This window comes from Entelurus aequoreus, linkage group LG01 (assembly GCF_033978785.1).
Source record: "Entelurus aequoreus isolate RoL-2023_Sb linkage group LG01, RoL_Eaeq_v1.1, whole genome shotgun sequence".
NCBI lineage: Eukaryota > Metazoa > Chordata > Actinopteri > Syngnathiformes > Syngnathidae > Entelurus > Entelurus aequoreus.
The window spans coordinates 96,462,502-96,487,051 of NC_084731.1; the positions used below are offsets into that span (position 1 = coordinate 96,462,502).

Here is a 24,550-nt window from a genome sequence, read left to right on the forward strand (position 1 = left end):
CGTAAGCACACATGATTGTGCGTGCTGCTGCTCCACTAATAGTACTAACCTTTAACAGTTAATTTTACTCATTTTCATTAATTGCTAGTTTCTATGTAACTGTTTGTATATTGTTTTACTTTCTTTTTTATTCAAGAAAATGTTTAGAATTTATTTATACTATTTTACAATTTTTTTTAAAAAGTACCTTATCTTCACCATACCTGGTTGTCCAAATTAGGCATAATAATGTGTTAATTCCACGACTGTATACATCAGTTGATATCGGTATCTGTGGATTTCAGTATCGGTAATTAAAGAGTTGGACAATATCGGAATATCGGCAAAAATCCATTATCGGACTTCCCTAATTGTGATGTATCATGTTGTGTGCATGCATGTTGGGAATAAACTCAAACTCAACTCAATTTTGCCATGTTTTTACTAGAGATGTCCGATAATATCGGCCTGCTGATATTATCGGACGATAAATGCTTTAAAATGTAATACCGGAAATTATCGGTATCGTTTTTTAAATTATTGGTATCGTTTTTTTTTTGTTTTTTTTTACTAAATCAACATAAAAAAAACAAGATACACTTACAATTAGTGCACCAACCCAAAAAACCTCCCTCCCCCATTTACACTCATTCACACAAAAGGGTTGTTTCTTTCTGTTATTAATATTCTGGTTCCTACATTATATATCAATATATATCAATACAGTCTGCAAGGGATACAGTCCGTAAGCACACATGATTGTGCGTGCTGCTGGTCCACTAATAGTACTAACCTTTAACAGTTAATTTTACTCATTTTCATTAATTACTAGTTTCTATGTAACTATTTTTGTAATGTTTTCCTTTTTTTTAATATTCAAGAAAATGTTTAGAATTTATTTATCCTATTTTATTTTATTTTTTTAAAAAAGACCTTAACTTCACCAACCTGGTTGTCCAAATTAGGCATAATAATGTGTTAATTCCACGACTGTATATATCGGTATCGGTTGATATTGGTATCGGTAATTAAAGATTTGGACAATATCGGACATCGGCAAAAAACCATTATCGGACATCCCTAGTTTTTACCAGTCTGATTTTCCTTCAGAACTAAAACAAACCGTAAAAACGCTGAACTTTGGCGACGCTCCCTTGGCTGGACCCAGGCAGTTTCAAGGGAACCCAAACTGGGCGTTTCTGTGTGGCAACTCCCACGAAAAGTTTCTGCGAAACGGCGTCAACCTCCGAATTTTTTTTATACCGAGGACTAAACGGCAAGAAAATCCTCCTCCATGAACACTAAACCACGGCCTGGAATTCGTCCTTTTGTCGTTTTGCGTTCCCTTTATAGCCTTTCGCATGGAAAGTATCCAACCGTCGTGGTCGACTTGTTTACCAGTCGTGTTTTCCAGACAACGGCGCCAAGTTAATGTCGCTGGCTTGGAATGTCTCCAAACGCTACATAGTTGAATATTTTGTGCTTCATTTAATTTATAAGTTCAATGCGTTAACTTTGTCTCGGGGGTAAGTTTGTTACGAGCTACTTTTTTTTTTTTTTTTTTTTTTACAAGGGACCGTCGTCAAAGTCGCGGGCGCTCCACGCTTTCGCCATTCCCTTACTGCGCCACTTGAAGTGGAATGGGACGCCTTGAAACCTCCGTGTTTAGCTCTTGAAACTGCGTGGGGGCGTCCAGCGGCTCCATATTGAATCAAAGTTGCCAACTCCGGTGACAACAATGCTGTAAAAGTTCGGGGTGTTCGTGTAAATGGGGGAGCTGTGACGGCGTACGAGTGGGCGAACTTTCCCCCCCCCCCCCACACACCCCTGCAAAGTTGCACTAGTCTGCGCCACGATCCACGAGTTTTGACGGCGGGAGCGAGAAGTGGACGTGATGGACGACCCGTCCTCGGTCATCACGCAGGTCAGCCGGGACGAAGAGGCGAATAAAGCCGCGGAAAGAGGAGATAGAGGTGAGTGGAGTGTTAGTTTTCAACTTTAAACAGCGAAAGTGTCACTTTTTTTTCTTACTTTTTTTTTCTGCGGGCCTCGAGTCTGCACAGCGGAAGTGACGTCAGCGTCACTAAACGAACGTCTCTAAAGTTTGCAGGCGACGGAGCTTGTTTCTATTTCCACGCAGTCTTGTCCGAAGTGTGTGTTTCGAAGTGCGTGTTTGACCGCACTTTGATTTCCACTGCACACAAAAGGCAGCAAAGTGTGTGAGTGCAGTGATCAGGTGACCTATCAGGCCATGTCTACACTAAGTCGTTTAAACCCCTTAAACCAGGTCTGGGCAATTATTTTGACTCAGGGGCCAAATTTAGAGGGAAAAAAATGTGTCTGGGGGCCAGTAGATCTATCTATCTATGTACAAACCCCGTTTCCATATTGATTGATTGAGACTTTTATTAGTAGATTGCACAGTGAAGTACATATTCCGTATAATTGACCACTAAATGGTAACACCCGAATAAGTTTTTCAACTTGTTTAAGTCGGGGTCCACTTAAATTGATAGATATATACTATCATCATAATACAGTCATCACACAAGATAATCACATTGAATTATTTACATTATTTACAATCAGGGGTGTGGAGGGGGGGGGGGGTAGGATAGGATATGGACAGCAAGTAGTGGACATATATATATAGAGAGAGAGAGAGAAAGAGAGCGAGAGAGAGAGAGAGAGATCAGAAGGCATAAGAAAAAGTATCTGCATTTGATTGTTTACATTTGATTGTTAGCAATCCGGGGAGGGTGTTAGTTTAGGGTTGTAGCTGCCTGGAGGTGAACTTTTATTGCGGTTTTGAAGGAGGATAGAGATGCCCTTTCTTTTACACCTGTTGGGAGCGCATTCCACATTGATGTGGCATAGAAAGAGAATGAGTTAAGACCTTTGTTAGTTCGGAATCTGGGTTTAACGTGGTTAGTGGAGCTCCCCCTGGTGTTGTGGTTATGGCGGTCATTTACGTTAAGGAAGTAGTTTGACATGTACTTCGGTATCAGGGAGGTGTAGCGGATTTTATAGACTAGGCTCAGTGCAAGTTGTGTAGCTCTGTCCTCCACCTTGAGCCAGCCCACTTTAGAGAAGTGGGTAGGAGTGAGGTGGGATCTGGGGTGGAGGTCTAGCAGTAACCTGACTAGCTTGTTCTGAGATGTTTGGAGTTTAGATTTGAGGGTTTTGGAGGTGCTAGGGTACCAGGAGGTGCATGCGTAATCGAAAAAGGGTTGAACGAGAGTTCCCGCCAGAATCCTCAAGGTGCTTTTGTTGACCAGAGAGGAGATTCTGTAGAGAAATCTCGTTCGTTGGTTAACCTTTCTGATTACCTTGGTTGCCATTTTATCACAGGAAAGGTTAGCCTCTAGAATGGAACCTAGGTAGGTGACCTCATCTTTCCTGGTGATAACAATGTCACCCACTATTATGGTAGGCTATGAGTTGGGAAATTGTGTTAGATGTAAATATAAACGGAATACAATGATTTGCAAATCGTTTTCAACCCATATTCAGTTGAATATGCTACAAAGACAACATATTTGATGTTCAAACTGATAAACATTTTTATTTTTTTTGCAGATAATCATTAACTTTAGAATTTGATGCCAGCAACACGTGACAAAGAAGTTGGGAAAGGTGGCAATAAATACTGATAAAGTTGAGGAATGCTCATCAAACACTTATTTGGAACATCCCACAGGTGAGCAGGCTAATTGGGAACAGGTGGGTGCCATGATTGGGTATAAAAGTAGATTCCATGAAATGCTCAGTCGTTCACAAACAAGGATGGGGCGAGGGTCACCACTTTGTCAACAAATGCGTGAGCAAATTGTTGAACAGTTTAAGAAAAACCTTTCTCAACCAGCTATTGCAAGGAATTTAGGGATTTCACCATCTACGGTCCGTGATATCATCAAAGGGTTCAGATAATCTGGAGAAATCACTGCACGTAAGCAGCTAAGCCCGTGACCTTCCATCCCTCAGGCTGTACTGCATCAACAAGCGACATCAGTGTGTAAAGGATATCACCGCATGGGCTCAGGAACACTTCAGAAACCCACTGTCAGTAACTACAGTTGGTCGCTACATCTGTAAGTGCAAGTTAAAACTCTCCTATGCAAGGTGAAAACCGTTTATCAACAACACCCAGAAACGCCGTCAGCTTCGCTGGGCCTGAGCTCATCTAAGATGGACTGATACAAAGTGGAAAAGTGTTCTGTGGTCTGACGAGTCCACATTTCAAATTGTTTTTGGAAACTGTGGACGTCGTGTCCTCCGGACCAAAGAGGAAAAGAACCATCCGGATTGTTATAGGCGCAAAGTGTAAAAGCCAGCATGTGTGATGGTATGGGGGTGTATTAGTGCCCAAGACATGGGTAACTTACACATCTGTGAAGGCACCATTAATGCTGAAAGGTACATACAGGTTTTGGAGCAACATATGTTGCCATCCAAGCAACGTTCCCATGGACGCCCCTGCTTATTTCAGCAAGACAATGCCAAGCCACGTGTTACATCAACGTGGCTTCATAGTAGAAGAGTGCGGGTACTAGACTGGCCTGCCTGTAGTCCAGACCTGTCTCCCATTGAAAATGTGTGGCGCATTATGAAGCCTAAAATAGCACAAGGGAGACCCCCGGACTGTTGAACAACTTAAGCTGTACATCAAGCAAGAATGGGAAAGAATTCCACCTGAGAAGCTTCAAAAATGTGTCTCCTCAGTTCCCAAACCTTTACTGAGTGTTGTTAAAAGGAAAGGCCATGTAACACAGTGGTGAACATGCCCTTTCCCAACTACTTTGGCACGTGTTGCAGCCATGAAATTCTAAGTTAATTTTTATTTGCAAAAAAAAAAAAAAGTTTATGAGTTTGAACATCAAATATGTTGTCTTTGTAGCATATTCAACTGAATAGGGCTTGAAAAGGATTTGCAAATCATTGTAATCCGTTTATATTTACATCTAACACAATTTCCCAACTCATATGGAAACGGAGTTTGTACATGAAAGCAAAGAATGTGGTATTTACAATACTGACTATGAACGATAAAACACTGAATATTGACAACAAAAGAACGCCACGCACCCACTCCATCCACATATTTGACAATTAAGGGAAACATAACAAACTTTGAAATATGAACGCTAAGGGTAAAAAAAACCCACCTACGATCTGATATATCTGATGTATCACTAAGCTTTAGAACTCTGTTGTAAAAATATCCTTCCGCGTCTGTCTCTGACACCCACATTTTCAGGCTCTGGAAACACTCTGTGGAAACGCTCCCCACCCACACTGCTTGGTGCCTCGTCTGAGCTGCTGTGACTTACATTACCATAGTAACTAATTAGATGACCATAGCAACTAATTAGATGACCATAGTAACTAGTATATCATGCAAAAGCACAGATTCCAACCATTGAAATACTTTGTATAGTTCAAGACTTACGGTCATTAGAAAACATCACTGCACATCATAATGGCAGCTACACTTTCCATCTTAAAGATCTAAAAAAAATATTTGGGCATGTCCGGCGGGCCAGATTGAAAAGATGAACGGGCCGCATGTGGCACCCGGGCTTTAATTTGCCCAGGTCTGCCTTAAACTAATAATTATTTAGCCTAAGCCCCGTTTCAGCCACGCTAAACCAGCGTTTAAGGTCCCCCTCCTCGGACAAGTTTTTACACGGGTAAGCGTGCCGTGTAATTCTTGAATCTCCGGCTCTTAGCTTTGTATGGACTCATTGATTGTTTACAAAGTGAGTTCGGGGAGGAAGTGACGCCAGAAAGACCACCCCCCACACAGGAAGTGACGCCAGAAAGAACGCGCCACAGCCAGCTTCATTATAAAGCGGTTCCGTAGCTCGGAGCTACGCTGCAAAAAGTGAAATCTAAGTAAGATTAAATATCTAAAAAAAGGGTGATATTTGCTTATTTTCTGTCTAAGATAATTCTTCTCACTAAGCAGATTTTATGTTAGTGTTTTACTTGTTTTAAGTGTTTTGGTCCTAAATTATCTCAGTAAGATATTACAGCTTGTTGCTGAGATTTGATGACCTATATTGAGTAAAACATGCGTGAAACTAGAATATCAACTGTTGCGATTAACACTCACAAGTATAAAACTACTTTTTTAAAGTAATAATTTCTTACTTCAAGCATGAAAAAAAAAATCATAATGCCGAGCGCATATCATTATGTCAAGATAATGGCACTAGCATTTACTTAATTTAAGAATATTTTTCAACATATTGAGCAAAAAGGTCTCTTTTTTTTTTTTCTACCAAGAAAAGTGCACTTGTTATTAGTGAGAATATACTTATTTTAAGGTATTTTTGGGTTCATTGAGGTTAGCTAATTTGACTTGTTTTGGAAAGTCTTGACAAGCCGAATTTTCTTGTTTTATTGGCAGATAATTTTGCTTAGTTCAAGTAAAATACCCCTCATTTTTGTATTTTTTTTCTCCTTGTTTTTGAACACTGACTTTTTGCAGTGTAACCACTGGAAATATGGAGGCGAGTCATCCAGACTAGGGCTGGGCGATATGGCCTTTTATTAATATCTCAATATTTTTAGGCCATGTCACGATACACGATATATATCTCGATATTTTTCCTTAGCCTTGAATGAACACTTGATGCATGTAATCACAGCAGTATGATGATTCTATGTGTCTACTTTAAAACATTTTTCTTCATACTGCATTAATATATGCTCATTTTAAACTTTCATGCAGAGAGGGAAGTCACAACTAAGTCAATTGACCAAAACTGTATTTATTAAGCAGTGGCACAAACATTCATGTCATTTCAAAACAGAAAGTGCAAGATTGTCAGAGACATTTTAAAACAAGCTACTAGTGCACTTTTGTGCATGATGTCACTAAGATGACATATCAAAACAACACTAAATTAAAGTGCACTTTTTGTACAGAACGCCACTACAATAGTTCAAAACAAATAAAGTGCACTTTTGTGCATGATGTCACAAGATATTTAAATAGCTGTCAAATAAAAATGAGCTGCATAATATGAAATCAAATAGTGTATGTCCTTCGCTATGTGGTAGGTTCCTTCGGACGTTATCTCCTTCTGTTGTCGACTATTTTTTTCATACAGTAATGATCTGGAAATTTTGTGGGTGTGGCACCGAACGGAGATGTTGACATGCGGAGTTTCAAGCACTCTTCATTCTCTAGCGGGTGACTTTTCAAATGATGCCACACATTAGCAGTAATGCTACTTTTTGTAGCAACGCTTTTGCCGCATACTTGACATATTACGGTATTCTGTTCAACATCGTTAGCCATTGATTGATTGATTGAGACTTTTATTAGTAGGTTGCACAGTGAAGTACATATTCCGTACAATTGACCACTAAATGGTAACACCCGAATAAGTTTTTCAACTTGTTTAAGTCGGGGTCCACTTAAATTGATTCATGATACAGATATATACTATCATATATACTATCATCATAATACAGTCATCACACAAGATAATCACATTGAATTATTTACATTATTTACAATCAGGTGTGTGGAGGGAGGGGGGTGGGGGGGATATGGACATCAAGTAGTGGACATAGAGAGAGAGAGAGAGAGAGAGAGATCAGAAGGCATAAGAAAAAGAAAAAGTATCTGCATTTGATTGTTTACATTTGATTATTAGCAATCCGGGGAGGGTGTTAGTTTAGGGTTGTAGCTGCCTGGAGGTGAACTTTTATTGCAGTTTTGAAGGAGGATAGAGATGCCCTTTCTTTTATACCTGTTGGGAGCGCATTCCACATTGATGTGGCATAGAAAGAGAATGAGTTAAGACCTTTGTTAGTTCGGAATCTGGGTTTAACGTGGTTAGTGGAGCTCCCCCTGGTGTTGTGGTTATGGCGGTCATTTACGTTAAGGAAGTAGTTTGACATGTACTTCGGTATCAGGGAGGTGTAGTGGATTTTATGGACTAGGCTCAGTGCAAGTTGTTTAACTCTGTCCTCCACCTTGAGCCAGCCCACTTTAGAGAAGTGGGTAGGAGTGAGGTGGGATCTGGGGTGGAGGTCTAGAAGTAACCTGACTAGCTTGTTCTGAGATGTTTGGAGTTTAGATTTGAGGGTTTTGGAGGTGCTAGGGTACCAGGAGGTGCATGCGTAATCGAAAAAGGGTTGAACGAGAGTTCCCGCCAGAATCCTCAAGGTGCTTTTGTTGACCAGAGAGGAAATTCTGTAGAGAAATCTCGTTCGTTGGTTAACCTTTCTGATTACCTTGGTTGACATTTTATCACAATGTCTCTGCCTCTCTGCTCCGCGAGGGCGTATGGCGTTGCACGCGCGACAGTGTGTGACGTATGTAAGAAGGTGCGCTTGTTTTATGTCTCTGTGAGAAGGAGAGACAAGAACGCGTGAGAAACGCCTGAAGTGTAATGCCCGCAGCTAAAAGCAACTGCGTGAGAACGTATACTCGAATATCACAATATAGTCATGTTCTATATCGCACAGAGACAAACCTGCGATATATTGAGTATATTCGATATATCGCCCTGCCCTAATCCAGACATGCCCGTGTTTCACCTTCTACATGTACAGACGCTTGTGGAAATCACACATGAATTCCTTAAGAGAAAGCGATTGCAGCTATTTGGGATACAACACTTCTCAGCTGTGATGCTACTTAGCGGAAAAGCTTCGTCCATTCGTCGAAGGAGAGACAACGCGATTGCGGGCTCTCGTGGATGTGACAAAAAAGGTAGCATGTGCTTTGTATTACCTGGCCGTCGAGGAAAACGGCGAATGCTTTTGGACTGGCAAAGTAGGCTGTATCAGTTGTTGTCCGCCATGTATGTCGCGGACTCAACGTCTAGGTCCAGAGTATATAAAGTCACCAAAAACGAATGGCAAATGAAAGTGAAGGCAAAAGAGTGAGGAGTGTCCCGACCAGATATCTAGATCCCTAGATTGATTAATGTTAAATGTTCTTTATCACATTGTTTATGTGTCTAATAAAGATTTGATTAGTTTATGATGGCTCAGGTGTGATTCACTACAAAAGGGGCCCCACAGCACACTGGATTCCAGTTAACTGAAATACCACAACACTGGATATTGTTCAGATAAGTTACATTTAATTTAAGAACTTGCACACAAAGCAACACTGGAGGTGACTATGACGTGCGCATTTTCCGCGCATGCGTACTGGGTCGCGTTGCGCCGGCGGATGGAGGAGGGCGGGGGTCTTTTTAAACGGTGGCATTGTTGTGTGTGTGGACACGGATAAGGTTAGGTGTGGTTTACCCTGGATAACCTGATCCGTCCATCCATCCATTTTCTACCGCTTATTCCCTTAGGCTCCAGCGCCCCCCGCGACCCCGATCTCAGCTACAATCGGGCGGAAGGCAGGGTACACCCTGGACAAGTCGCCACCTCATCGCAGGGCCAACACAGATAGACAGACAACATTCACACACTAGGGCCAATTTAGTGTTGCCAATCAACCTATCCCCAGGTGCATGTCTTTGGAGGTGGGAGGAAGCCGGAGTACCCGGAGGGAACCCACGCAGTGACGGGGAGAACATGCAAACTCCACACAGAAAGATCCCGAGGCCGGGATTGAACTCACGACTACTCAGGACCTTCGTATTGTGAGGCAGACACACTAACCCCTCTTCCACCGTGCTGCTAACCTGATCCGGCTTAGTGTAAACGGGGCCTCAGTCATTATCTGTGCCATCCCATCAAAGAACAAGCAAACGTTTTTTGTTTTTTTTTCGTCTGTCCAAGCCTGCAAACTCACATGCATCTAAAAGACAAGCGCTTGTAACAAAGTCTGATTTATATATCAACTTAACACAGTAATCCCCTTCAAAAAGTTTTTCCACAAGACATAATGTCCAGACACCCAAAAATATATATATCATTGGGTTAAAAAAAATATAGCCGGGGCTGTGTATATATATATATACAGTATATATATGAAAGGGGATAGGTCAAATGCAGAGGACAAATTTCACCACACCTAGTGTGTGTGTGACAATCATTGGTACTTTAACTTAACTTTAACTTAATATATATATATATATATATATATATATATATATATATATATATATATATATATATATATATATATATATATATATATATATATATATATATTAGGACTGCAACAACTAATCGATTATAACAATAGTTGGCGATTAATTTAGTCATCGATTCGTTGGATCTATGCGCATGCGCAGAGGCAATTTAAAAAATTAAATTAAATTTTAAATACATTTTTAAAAAATTTTTTTACAAACCTTTATTTATAAACTGCAACATGTACAAACAGCTGAGAAACAATAATCAAAATAAGTATGGTGTCAGTATGCTGGTTTTTTTTCAATAAAATACCGGAAAGGATAGAAATGTAGTTTGTCTCTTTTGTCCGATTATTAATCGATTAATCGAAGTAATAATCGACAGATTAATCGATTATCAAATCAATCGTTAGTTGCAGCCCTAATATATACACTACCGTTCAAAAGTTTGGGGTCACATTGAAATGTCCTTATTTTTGAAGGAAAAGCACTGTACTTTTCAATGAAGATAACTTTAAACTAGTCTTAACTTTAAAGAAATACACTCTATACATTGCAATGTCTGGTTTTTGGTGCAATATCTACATAGGTGTGTAGAGGCCCATTTCCAGCAACTATCACTCCAGTGTTCTAATGATACAATGTGTTTGCTCATTGGCTCAGAAGGCTAATTGATGATTAGAAAACCCTTGTGCAATCATGTTCACACATCTGAAAACGGTTTAGCTCGTTACAGAAGCTACAAAACTGACCTTCCTTTGAGCAGATTGAGTTTCTGGAGCATCACATTTGTGGGGTCAATTACACGCTCAAAATGGCCAGAAAAAGAGAACTTTCATCTGAAACTCGACAGTCTATTCTCGTTCTTAGAAATGAAGGCTATTCCACAAAATTGTTTGGGTGACCCCAAACTTATATATATATATATATATATATATATATATATATATATATATATATATATATATATATATATATATATATATATATATATGAAAAAACTCCTGCACGTAAGGTCAGGAAAAAGGCTATTTCATCCCTACAAGCCAGGTTTCCCTGCTCTTCAGGGGATTTTATTATATTATATGTTATAAAATCCCCTGAAGAGCAGGAAAACCTGCGAAACAGGCTTGTAGGGATGAAATAGCCTCTGTGTTTTTTCCTGACCTAACATATATTTTGCTCTACCCGGGTATTGAGAACTGTATAACGGACAAACCACAGAAACCTTGACTATCTATATATATTCCGAGCGCGATGATGTCACGTTATCGATGGGAAAATGCATTTTTAGACCCTAAGCGGCTAAGAGACACCGAGAGTAACAAGCGGTAGAAAATGGATTAGAAAAGACAGATTTTTTCAACAAACATTAATTTAATTTTTTTTAACTTTGCCCGCGGGGCCGTAGTTGAATACGTACTTTAGTAAGTACGAATTATTTGAGTTACCGTAAATTCCAGACTATAAACCGCTACTTTTTTCCTACGCTTTGACCCTGCGGCGTATACAAAGGTGCAGCTAATTTCTAGATGTTTATTAACAATCATAATGTTTTGTGTTTAACAAATAGTTTTTATTAAACACAAGCAAAGACATTGAAAAAGTGTGTTATTGTTTGTGCTATTACGGTATATTTTAGACGAGTTCGCTCACTGTAGATGTTGCTGGGTGAACGTCTACAGTATTTCCTTCCGTCCCTGCTTTGAACCAGAAATACAAGTGCCATTCCGTCTTCTAGTTGTCCATAGTGTCTCTACTCCTATAGATTCTATAGAACAGATATAACTAAAAGTATTCATACTTACTTAACCGTCCCATGTGTGATGTCTATAGGAGTGTTTTCATGCGTGTTTGTACGTGCTATCGTAATGGAATTATTCAAGCGTTATTAACCTGAGCTAATATGCTAATGTGTTGCGACTCCAAGTGTCTGTGTTAGTAATATTAACATACAACATTCTTTTTGAATTGTTTCAGTTTCACAAATTCTTCAGTAAATTCACCAAAACGTCACCGTGGAGTTATTGAGTCTGTTTAGCTGATTGGACAGCTAGCTTCCGCAGCTAGTGGGTCCATGACGATGACTTCTGTTTTGTTTGATCAGCCCTTTTACTGCCGTGTTACAGGCACCGTTTGGAAACTATTAACGTATGTTAATAAACATTTACAAAATCTTTCTGTGTAAATAACTAATTTCACAACATATATGTCTGCGGCTTATAATCCGGTGCTGCTACCTATCCATCCATTTTCTACCGCCTGGGGGGGCTGAAGCCTATACCAGCTGCACTCAGGCGGAAGGCATGGTACACTCTGGACAAGTCGCCACCTTATCGCAGGTCCTGGTGCAGCTAATATATGGAAAAATATATTTTTTCTTTAAAAATGTAGTGAGTGCCGCTTACATACCGATGTGCTCTATAGTCCGGAGAATTCCGTATATGGTAAAACTTACAAACGTTGCTTAGAGTAATGAATGAAGAATCCTTTCGAACAGAAATGCTATGGACAAATATACTAATCAGACAATATCTTGTAATCAGACAATATTTTCTGTATATTAGATGGATTATTTACATATACCGAAAATGTTGTCTGATTACAAGAACATTTAAAAAAGTATATGAATAAGAAGACATAATGAACCTTTAGTACTATCTATCTATCTATCTATCTATCTATCTATCTATCTATCTATCTATCTATCTATCTATCTATCTATCTATCTATCTATCTATCTATCTATCTATCTATCTATCTATCTATCTATCTATCTATCTATCTATTTTTGAGCAACAAAAAGTACATTGTCGAACAGCAGCACTTGCATTGAATGAATAATAACACATCTTTTCAGTGTCTTTGTCAGGGTCAAAGGAAAACTATTTGTTGAATACAAAACATTATGGCCGTTAGGCAAGAAAAAATCCATAAATTAGCCACACCATTTTATAAGCCGCAGGGTTCCAAGCGTTGGGAAAAAAAGTACCAGCTTATATTTCGGAAAATACGGTAATAATTATCACAGTAAAACTCAACGGTTAGTATTACCGTTTTCGATCAAACTTATCGAAAAAAAAAACCGCGATTGGTAGTTGTAGTCTGCTCAACTGGCGCTATCTCGCTAAAATGAAACCAATGGATACAAGAGAAATTAACATATTTCCCCTTTAAGAAACAACATACCCCAATCTAAATGTATAGAACCATTGCTGTCTATGCAACTAAGCTATTCAATTGTGCACATTGAACCTACAAGCTGTGCTCTTTTAGTACGAGGCGATCAATATATACTCGGAGGAATATGACAGAGGTTTTTTTACGCTGTGTTCGTGGACTACTGAACAGAGGAGGACACCACAACGCCCGCCAGAACACAAATGAAGCATGAGAAACACAAAACATGTAAAATAGTGGGCTTAACCAACAGTTTTTTTTAAGTCATTTAAAAAAAATCCAAACATTTTGACTGTGTGTAGAAGTACTTTTCGAGCACATTCAACAGTACCGCGATAATAATGATATCCATGATAACCGTGATCATTTTGCTCACAATAACCGTGGTATGACATGTTCATATTGTTACACCCCTTCTAGTGCCAGAACTTTAAAAATGGTGCTTGTACACACATATACACATACTGTACATATACATTCACTGTACAAGCACACATACACCTACTATACATATACAAGTACATATGCACACATACACTCATGCACATAATCACATTTCATCAAACATATATTAACGTTGTTGCCCTAGGGTAAACTGGGTATAACACATGGCACACTGACAAAGCTTAACCTATTGTTACTATAACAATCTACAAGGTTAATGTAGGTTGCTTCTCTTTCTTCCCCTCCATTTTTCTGCATTCTTTCGTATCTCAAGTTATCATTACGTATATGTATTGTTGCATTTGAACAATTGTATTGTTGATAATAAAGGTAAAGTACTGGTATTGTTTATTATCAATAGCACTATTTCTATTGGTATTCATATTGCTCCATTTTTAGTGTAATAATGCTCATTGTCATTTCTGTATTTTTTTAAAATTTTTCGCTAACTGCTTATTTGCTATTACTTTTACCATCATATTTGTACATGTCGTATTTGCTGATGTTGCTCTGTTGTTGTTGTTGTTGTTGTTGTGTTTGCTGTTGTTGTTTTTGTCTCTCTGTCTAATCCCCCTCTTGTCCCCACAATTCCCCCCTCTGTCTTCCTTTTTCTCTCTTTCTATCCCCTCCTGCTCCGGCCCGGCTGCACCAAATGATAATATAAATACATTTAATAAAGTCAAATTACAAGTAAGGCAACAAGAGAAGTATCCTACACTTCTCTTTTGTAAAGTAAATCTGAACAGCCGATATGGGCATCTACATCTACTATTTGATTTGCCCGAGAAGCTGGGCAGGACATTATAAAAAAAAAAAATTAAAAAAAAAAAAAAAAATGGTGCTTGTGCCCAAATGGTGCCCAAAATGGTACCTACTTAAAAAAATTGGGGGAGGGAAAATGCCTTTTTTTTTGTTCTTTTTTTTTTTTTGTCCTGTATATTGTTGATGTAGATGCCCATATCGGCTGTACAAATTTACTTTACAAAAGAGAAGTGTGGGATACTTCTCTTGTTGCCTTATTTGTATTTTGACTTGATTAAATGGATTTATATTATTATTTGTTGCAGCCGGGCCGGAGCAGGAGGGGATAGAAAGAGGGAAAAAAGGAAGACAAAGGGGGAAATTACGGGGACAAGAGGGGGATAAGACAGAGAGACAACAACAAACAAAACAATAACAACAGAACAACATCAGCAAATAGGATATATACAAATATGATGGTAAAAATGATAGCAAAGAAGCAGTTAGTGAAATAAATAATACAGAAATAACAATGAACAATACAAAAACCAATAGAAATAGCACTATTGATAATGAATAATAAGAATAATTACCTCTATTATCAGCAATTGTTCAAATGCAACAATACAAATTAGGGCTGCAACAACTAATCGATTAAAATTGATTATAAAAATAGTTGGCGATTAATTTAGTCATCGATTCGTTGGATCTATGCTATGCACATGCGCAGAGGCTACTTTAAAAAAAAAAAATTATAAACCTTTATTTATAAACTGCAACATTTACAAACCGCTGAGAAACAATAATCAAAATAAGTATGGTGCCAGTATGCTGTTTTTTTTTCTCAATAAAATACTGGAAAGGATAGAAATGTAGTTGGTCTCTTTTATCCGATTATTAATCGATTAATCGGAGTAATAATCGACAGATTAATCGATAATCAAATTAGTTGTTAGTTGCAGCCCTAATACAAATATGTAATGATAACTTGAAATACAAAAGAAAGCAGATAAATGGAGGGGAAGAAAGCGAAGCCAACTATAATAACCTTGTAGATTGTTATAGTAACAATAGGTTAAAATGCCTTTTTTTCTCTTTATGTAATTGTGTGACATTTAAGTTGAACAGACTAGCAATTTACATACTTCAATTATTTGAATTACATGATAACTAAGTAATACATAAAAAAATAAAAACCAAAACAAATTGTCATAATTATTGCAGCATTACAGAACGTTCAAAAAACCTTACTTGTCAACACTCATTAGGGCTGCAAAGAATTGATCGATTGGAATACGCTTCGATTTATATTGTGTTGCTTCAAATAATCGTTTAATGAGCGTAACTAATGCAAATGTATTGAATTTGTGTCCACAACTTAAAATATTCAGCTATAGTTTATTTGCACAGCTGCGCCAATTGTTTAGTGCAGTGTTTTTCAACCTTTTTTTGAGCCGTGGCACATTTTCTTATTGAAAATATCCGGGCGCACACCACCAGCAGAAATCATTAAAAAATTAAACTCCGTGGGGGCGGCGTGGCGAAGTTGGTAGAGTGGCCGTGCCAGCAATCGGAGGGTTGCTGATTACTGGGGTTCAATCCCCACCTTCTACCATCCTAGTCACGTCCGTTGTGTCCTTGGGCAAGACACTTCACCCTGGCTCCTGATGGCTGCTGGTTAGCGCCTTGCATGGCAGCTCCCTCCATCAGTGTGTGAATGTGTGTGTGAATGGGTGAATGTGGAAATACTGTCAAAGCGCTCTGAGTACCTTGAAGGTAGAAAAGCGCTATACAAGTATAACCCATTTATTTATTTATTTATTTAGTTGGCAGTAAAAAGTCGCAATTGTTGGATATGACTTTAAACCATAACCAACCATGCATTAATATAGCTCTCAGTATTTCCCATAAACTGCCAAGATACCTGTGGCGGTGGGGGCGTCGCTATGGGCGTGGTCACCATGACATCATCGAGTAATTTGCATAATTTACTACAATGATTTGATTTTCTCTAAAAAGGCTTAAAAATGTATACTTACTAATTAATAATAACAGTTTTGTTTTAAACGTCCATCCATCCATTTTACAATATAATTACAACACGTTATGTACATATTTATATACAGATTTGAACAATAAGTTATTCACTGAAATATATTTATTAATTGTGGTTCTTACAAAAAATATATCTTATAAAATGTAAAAGCTAAAATGTCTCAAAGCTCTGCCCCTTTAATTAGTGCATACTAAATCATTTAACTTTAGCCTACTACTACAACCATATTATTTACCAGCAACATAAAGTGAAACAGAGGCAGAGGTGTCCTGCCACAGTCAGTAACAAATAAACAGAAAACAGTAGTGGTGGTAGATAGACACAGAGCTTCATCAAACATCTGATCCACTGAACAAAGAGCTCCAAAAATCTTGAACTTTAGACTGCCATCAGTTTTACTCCCTACACTTAACCATGTGTTTCCTACTGCCTGCAGACTTTGCACCCTTTGTTATATACACATGTTGTGTTTCTAATATAAATACATTTAATAAAGTCAAATACAAATAAGGCAACAAGAGAAGTATCCTACACTTCTCTTTTGTAAAGTAAATCTGAACAGCCGATATGGGCATCTACATCAACTATATGATTTGCCTGAGAAGCTGGAGAGGACAAAAAAATAAAAAAATAAAAAATACATTTTATATTTTTTTTATTTTTTTATTTATTTGTGGCGGACGTAATTCTTTCGTGGCGGGCCGCCACAAATAAATGAATGTGTGGGAAACCCTGAGCTCTTGTCTCAAAGTAGGTGTACTGTCACGACCTGTCACATCACGCCGTGACTTATTTTGTGTTTTCTGCTGTTTTCCTGTGTGTCGTGTTTTAGTTTTTGTCTTGCGCTCCTATTTTGGTGGCTTTTCCTGTTTTGTTGATGTTTTCCTGTAGCAGTTTCATGTCTTCCTTAAACGGTGTTCCCAGTATCTGCTTTGTTTTAGCAATCAAGACTATTTAAGTTGTTGCTATCCTTCTTTGTGGGGACATTGTTGATTGTCATGTCATGTACGGATGTACTTTGTGGACGCCGTCTGCTCCACACGCTGTAAGTCTTTGCTGTCGTCCAGCATTCTGCTTTTGTTTACTTTGTAGCCAGTTCAGTTTTAGTTTCGTTCTGCATAGCCTTCCCTAAGCTTCAATGCCTTTTCTTAGGGGCACTCACCTTTTGTTTATTTTTGGTTTAAGCAAAAGACACCTTTTTACCTGCATTTACAAAGCAATTAGCTACCGGCTGCCACCTACTGATATGGAAGAGTATTACACGGTTACTCTGCCGAGCTCTAGACTGCACCGACACTCCACAACGGTACATAATTTGCAGACTATAATTACTGGTTTGCAAAAAATATTTTTAACCGAAATAGGTGAAATTAGATCATCTCCCACGGCACACCAGACTGTATCTCACGGCACACTACTGTGCCGCGGCACAGTGGTTGAAAAACACTGGTTTAATGCACATAAGAGCGGTGGTGTCTGGGTCATGGGATCTATGTGGTGGAGATAATTTTTTATTTAGTTTTTTTAATTGTATCAATACATACTTAAAGTTGCAATGTCAGTGTTGTTGATGTGCAAAGGCCTGGTCCCATATTCAATTAGTCAATTAACCAACGATAAATGAAAATTAAGTCGGGCATTTTTTCCAGCGTCGATAAATCGGCATCTGCATGCTTCCAGACCAGTGGTTCTTAACCTTGTTGGAGGTACCGAACCCCACCAGTTTCATATGCGCATTCACCCAACCCTTCTTTAGTGAAAAGTAAAATGTTTTTTGTTTTTTCAAATTCAAGACAAAGTTATGTTTTTGGTAACACTTTAGTATGGGGAACATATTCTAAGTAACAAAGACTTAATTTAGAGTTATTTGGACACCAGAGGAACATATTCTAAGTAACAAAGGCTTAATTTAGAGTTATTTGGACACTAGGGGAACATATTCTAAGTAATAAAGACTAAATTTAGAGTTATTTGGACACTAAGGGAACATATTCTAAGTAACAAAGACTTAATTTAGAGTTATTTGGACACTAGGGGAACATATTTTAAGTAACAAAGGCTTAATTTAGAGTTATTTGGACACTAAGGGAACATATTCTAAGTAACAAAGACTTAATTTAGAGTTATTTGGACACTAGGGGAACATGTTAAGTAATAAAGACTTAATTTAGAGATTTTTGGACACTAGGGGAACATATTCTAAGTAATAAAGACTTAATTTAGAGTTATTTGGACACTAAGGGAACATATTCTAAGTAACAAAGACTTAATTTAGAGTTATTTGGACACTAGGGGAACATATTCTAAGTAACAAAGACTTAATTTAGAGTTATTTGGACACTAGGGGAACATATTCTAAGTAACAAAGGCTTAATTTAGAGTTATTTGGACACTAAGGGAACATATTCTAAGTAACAAAGACTTAATTTAGAGTTATTTGGACACTAGGGGAACGTGTTATAAGTAATAAAGACTTAATTTAGAGTTTTTTGGACACTAGGGGAACATATTCTAAGTAATAAAGACTTAATTTAGAGTTATTTGGACACTAAGGGAACATATTCTAAATAACAAAGACTTAATTTAGAGTTATTTGGACACTAGGGGAACATATTCTAAGGAACAAAGACTTAATTTAGAGTTATTTGGACACTAAGGGAACATATTCTAAGTAAAAAAGACTTAATTTAGAGTTATTTGGATACTAGGGGAACATATTTCTAAGTAATAAAGACTAAATTTAGTGTTATTTGGACACTAAGGGAACATATTCTAAGTAACAAAGGCTTAATTTAGAGTTATTTGGACACTAAGGGAACATATTCTAAGTAACAAAGACTTAATTTAGAGTTATTTGGACACTAGGGGAACATGTTATAAGTAATAAAGACTTAATTTAGAGTTTTTTGGACACTAAGGGAACATATTCTAAGTAACAAAGACTTAATTTAGAGTTATTTGGACACTAGGGGAACATATAAGTAACAAATAATTAATTTAGAGTTATTTGGACACTAGGGGAACATATTCTAAGTAATAAAGACTTAATTTAGAGTTATTTGGATACTAGGGGAACATATTCTAAGTAAAAAAGACTAAATTTAGAGTTATTTGGACACTAGGGGAACATATTCTAAGTAATAAAGACTTAATTTAGAGCTATTTGGTTAGGGTCAGGGTTAGAGGGTTAGGGGTTATAATAAGGCCATGCCGAATAAGGCATTAATAAGTACTTAATAATGACTAGTTAAGAGCCAATATGTTACTAATTTGCATGTTAACAAACAACTAATTAATGGTGAATATGTTCCCCATACTAAAGTGTTACCATGTTTTTTTACTGGTGCATAAAATGAACCGTGCATGAACACCACCTTGTTCAAACAACAAAACCAACACAGTGCATAAACTCACAACAAATTACACACCTGCAAATCAGTCAGCTGTTGCCGTATCCGTAATACGCCGATAGGGAGAAGTTTGTATTTACACGATGAGTCGGGTGTGTCTTGACCTCCGCCGAACCCCTGAGCCCGACTCACCGAACCCCTAGGGTTCGATCGAACCCAGGTTAAGAACCACTGTTCCAGATCATTCACGCTTTTCGTCGCTTTCAGCAGCTGCTTGCGTTTTTGCCGTGGCGAAATGAAAAGAAGGGGGTGAACTGACAAAATGATCATAAAACCAAGTGCCATCGCATCACTGTGGGAATATTTCAGTTTAAACCATTGGAACAAGATGAGCCTATCAACACCGAGGAGTCCGTTTGCAGAATGCGTGCGACTACAATAAACCTGCACACCCGCCTGACAGGCCACACTCACCGGAGCGTTCAGTGAACAAGCCATGTGACTGCAAACAAAACAGAGCTCCCAGAAAGTGTGGTTAAAAATGCATCGCCGAAGACATGTAATACTGTTATAAAACTAGTTTCTCTAAAAACGCTGCAAACGTGCAAATCGTGTTGTCCTGTCGGTCTTTCCTCACTAGGAATCTGCCAGACTTTATTGACATTTTTTGCACATGACCTGTTAATACATCTGCTTATAAAGTAGTGTTAATATTGTTACTCTGCACTTTTGTTTAAAAATGTTGATTGTCAGTTAAGTAATGTTCAACTCCACCTGCCTACATGTTCAAGATTGAAGTGCAATTTTGTTTGTCAATACTTAAGACTTTTTATTTACCGTATTTTCCGCACCATAAGCCGCACCTAAAAACCACAAATGTTCTCAAAAGCTGACAGTGCGGCTAATAACCCGGTGCGCCTTATATATGGATTAATATTAATATTTATTGTCATAAAGTTTAGGTCTCACAACTACGGTAAACAGCCGCCATCTTTTTTCCCCGTAGAAGAGGAAGCGCTTCTTCTTCTACGGTAAGCAACCGCCCCCATAGAAGAGGAAGCGCTTCTTCTTCTACTGTAAGCAACCGCCAAGGTGAGCACCCGCCCCCGTAGAAGAAGAAGCGCGCGGATATTACCTTTCATTTCATTTGTGTGTTTCTGTAAAGACCACAAAATGTCTCCTACTAAGAGACACGCGTACAAGGTTCCACTGACTTTTGATATTCCTGTGAACCGCACTGTGGATACAACGGGAACACGTACGGTGAATATTCGCACCACAGGGAATGAGAAGTCGTCCTACTGTGGTTCTAGCTTGCCATGCTAACGGCCAGAAACTTCCACCCACGGTGATATTCAAAAGGAAGACCTTGCCAAAAGAGAACTTTCCAGCCGGCGTCATCATAAAAGCTAACTGGAAGGGATGGATGGATGAAGAAAAGATGAGCGAGTGGTTGATAGACGTTTACGCGAAGAGACCGGGTGACTTTTTTCACGCAGCGCCGTTCCTGTTGATCTACGACTGCATGCGCGTCCACATCACAGATGGTGTCAAAAAACAAGTGAAGCACACCGAAGAAGAAGAATTCGAGGGATTTGTGGATGAGTAATAACTTCAGAAAGTGAGCTTTAAATGTTTATTTTGTGTGTCGTGTGACATTGACGTTCGAGCAACGTTGAGTTATTGATGTTGCTATTGCTCTGCACTATTTTGAGTGTTACTATTTTTGTGATTGCACATTTGCACATTACATTTTGGGAGTGAACAGAGTTGTTAGAACGCTGGTTTGTAATATATTATTAAAGTTTGACTGACCTATCTGACTGTTTTGTTGACATTCCCTTTAGCGCAGCGTAGGTGCGGCTAATAGCACGGGGCGGCTAATAGGTAAACAACGTTTTGAAATATGCCATTCATTGAATGTGCGGCTTATAACACGGGGTGGCTTATGGTGCGGAAAATACGGTATTGTTTTGCATGCATATATTTCAGGGCCCCCGCCTCCTCTTTAACATATGTTATTGCTTTAACCTGTCATATTTATTCAAGTGCAAAATGTTGCTGACAAAGTATATTTTATTATTTGTTTGTTTTATTTAACTTGGGGATATAAACATTGTCATTCCAATTCCTATATTAAAATTAATGAGAAATACAAGCTTATTGCATTTGAAAGATATGCGAACCCCGTTTCCATATGAGTTGGGAAATTGTGTTAGATGTAAATATAAACGGAATACAATGATTTGCAAATCATTTTCAACCCATATTCAGTTGAATATGCTACAAAGACAACATATTTGATGTTCAAACTGATAAACATTTTTTTTTTTTGCAAATAATCATTAACTTTAGAATTTGATGCCAGCAACATGTGACAAAGAAGTTGGGAAAAGTGGCAATAAATACTGATAAAGTTGAGGAATGCTCATCAAACACTTATTTGGAACATCCCACAGGTGAACAGGCAATTTGGGAACAGGTGGGTGCCATGATTGGGTATAAAAGTAGATTCCATGAAATACTCAGTCATTCACAAACAAGGATGGGGCAAGGGTCACCACTTTGTCAACAAATGCGTGAGCAAATTGTTGAACAGTTTAAGAAAAACCTTTCTCAACCAGCTGTTGCAAGGAATTTAGGGATTTCACCATCTACGCTCCGTGATATCATCAAAGGGTTCAGATAATCTGGAGAAATCACTGCACGTAAGCAGCTAAACCCGTGACTTTCAATCCCTCAGGCTGTACTGCATCAACAAGCGACATCAGTGTCTTAAGGATATCACCACATGGGCTCAGGAACACTTCAGAAACCCACTATCAGTAACTACAGTTGGTCGCTACATCTGTAAGTGCAAGTTAAAACTCTCCTATGCAAGGCGAAAACCGTTTATCAACAACACCCAGAAACGCCGTCGGCTTCGCTGGGCCTGAGCTCATCTAAGATGGACTGATATAAAGTGGAAAAGTGTTCTGTGGTCTGACGAGTCCACATTTCAAATTATTTTTGGAAACTGTGGACGTCGTGTCCTCCGGACCAAAGAGGAAAAGAACCATGCGGATTGTTATAGGCGCAAAGTTGAAAAGCCAGCATGTGTGATGGTATGGGGGTGTATTAGTGCCCAAGACATGGGTAACTTACACATCTGTGAAGGCACCATTAATGCTGAAAGGTACATACAGGTTTTGGAGCAACATATGTTGCCATCCAAGCAACGTTACCATGGACGCCCCTGCTTATTTCAGCAAGACAATGCCAAGCCACGTGTTACATCAACGTGGCTTCATAGCAAAAGAGTGCGGGTACTAGACTGGCCTGCCTGTAGTCCAGACCTGTCTCCCATTGAAAATGTGTGGCGCATTATGAAGCCTAAAATAGCACGAGGGAGACCCCCGGACTGTTGAACAACTTAAGCTGTACATCAAGCAAGAATGGGAAAGAATTCCACCTGAGAAGCTTCAAAAATGTGTCTCCTCAGTTCCCAAACCTTTACTGAGTGTTGTTAAAAGGAAAGGCCATGTAACACAGTGGTGAACATGCCCTTACCCAACTACTTTGGCACGTGTTGCAGCCATGAAATTCTAAGTTCATTATTATATGCAAAAAAACAAACAAGTTTATGAGTTTGAACATCAAATATGTTGTCTTTGTAGCATATTCAACTGAATATGGCTTGAAAAGGATTTGCAAATCATTGTATTCCGTTTATATTTACATCTAACACAATTTCCCAAATCATATGGAAACGGGGTTTGTACAAGCATTATCAATATTATTGGGGCGGCGCGGCTCGGTTGGTAAAGCGGCCGTGACAGCAACGTGAGGTTACCGGGTCCCATCCCCGGTTGTTTTTTTAAATACTTTTGTGTCCTGTCCAGCTACTCAGGCAAATCATATAGTTGATGTAGATGCCCATATCTGCTGTACACATTTACTTTACAAAAGAGAAGTGTGGGATACTTCTCTTGTTGCCTTATTTGTATTTGACTTAAATGGATTTATATTATTAATTGGTGCAGCCGGGCCGGAGCTGGAGGGGATATAAAGAGGAAAAAAAGAAAGACATAGAGGGGGAAATTGTGGGGACAAGAGGGGGATAAGACAGAGACAACAACAACAGCAAACACAACAAAAACAACAGAACAACATCAGCAAATAGGATATGTACAAATATGATGGTAAAGGTGATAGCAAAGAAGAAGATAGTGAAATAAATAATAATACAGAAATGACAATGAACATTATTGTACTACAATTAGTCCGCTGCTAATACACAGATCCCACCTACAACTGTCTTCTTTGCAGCCTTCATTGTTCATTAAACAAATTGCAAAAGATGTCCAGAATACTGTGGAATTATGAAATGAAAACAGAGCTTTTTGTATAGGATTCTACGGGTACCATAACTTCCGTTACTCGGACTTCGTCACGCGCATACGTCATCATACCGCGACGTTTCAGCCGGATATTTCCCGGGAAGTTTTAAAAGTCACTTTATAAGTTAACCCGGCCGTATTGGCATGTGTTGCAATGTTAAGATTTCATCATTGATATATAAACTATCAGACTGCGTGGTCGCTAGTAGTAGGTTTCAGTAGGCCTTTAATCTTAATCTTAAAATAAATGTATATCCTATTTTGGCGAAAAGAATGAAATGTTTCCATTACATTACATGAACTGAAGTAATGTGGTAATACTGTAAATAAACTGTAGATAATAACACTGATCGATGT

The 24,550-nt window shown here is 38.5% G+C and overlaps 1 protein-coding gene across 1 annotated transcript in view; it reads left to right on the top strand.

The window, feature by feature from the left end:
- The first annotated feature begins 1,147 nt into the window (after positions 1 to 1,147).
- LOC133659935 (carboxy-terminal domain RNA polymerase II polypeptide A small phosphatase 1-like) overlaps positions 1,148 to 24,550 on the top strand; it is a 44,296-nt gene continuing 20,893 nt past the window's right edge. Inside the window, exon 1 of the mRNA XM_062062861.1 lies at positions 1,148 to 1,952. Within this exon, the coding sequence (XP_061918845.1) occupies positions 1,874 to 1,952 (79 nt within the window). The 5' untranslated portion in view covers positions 1,148 to 1,873. The remainder of the gene's footprint in view (positions 1,953 to 24,550) is intronic.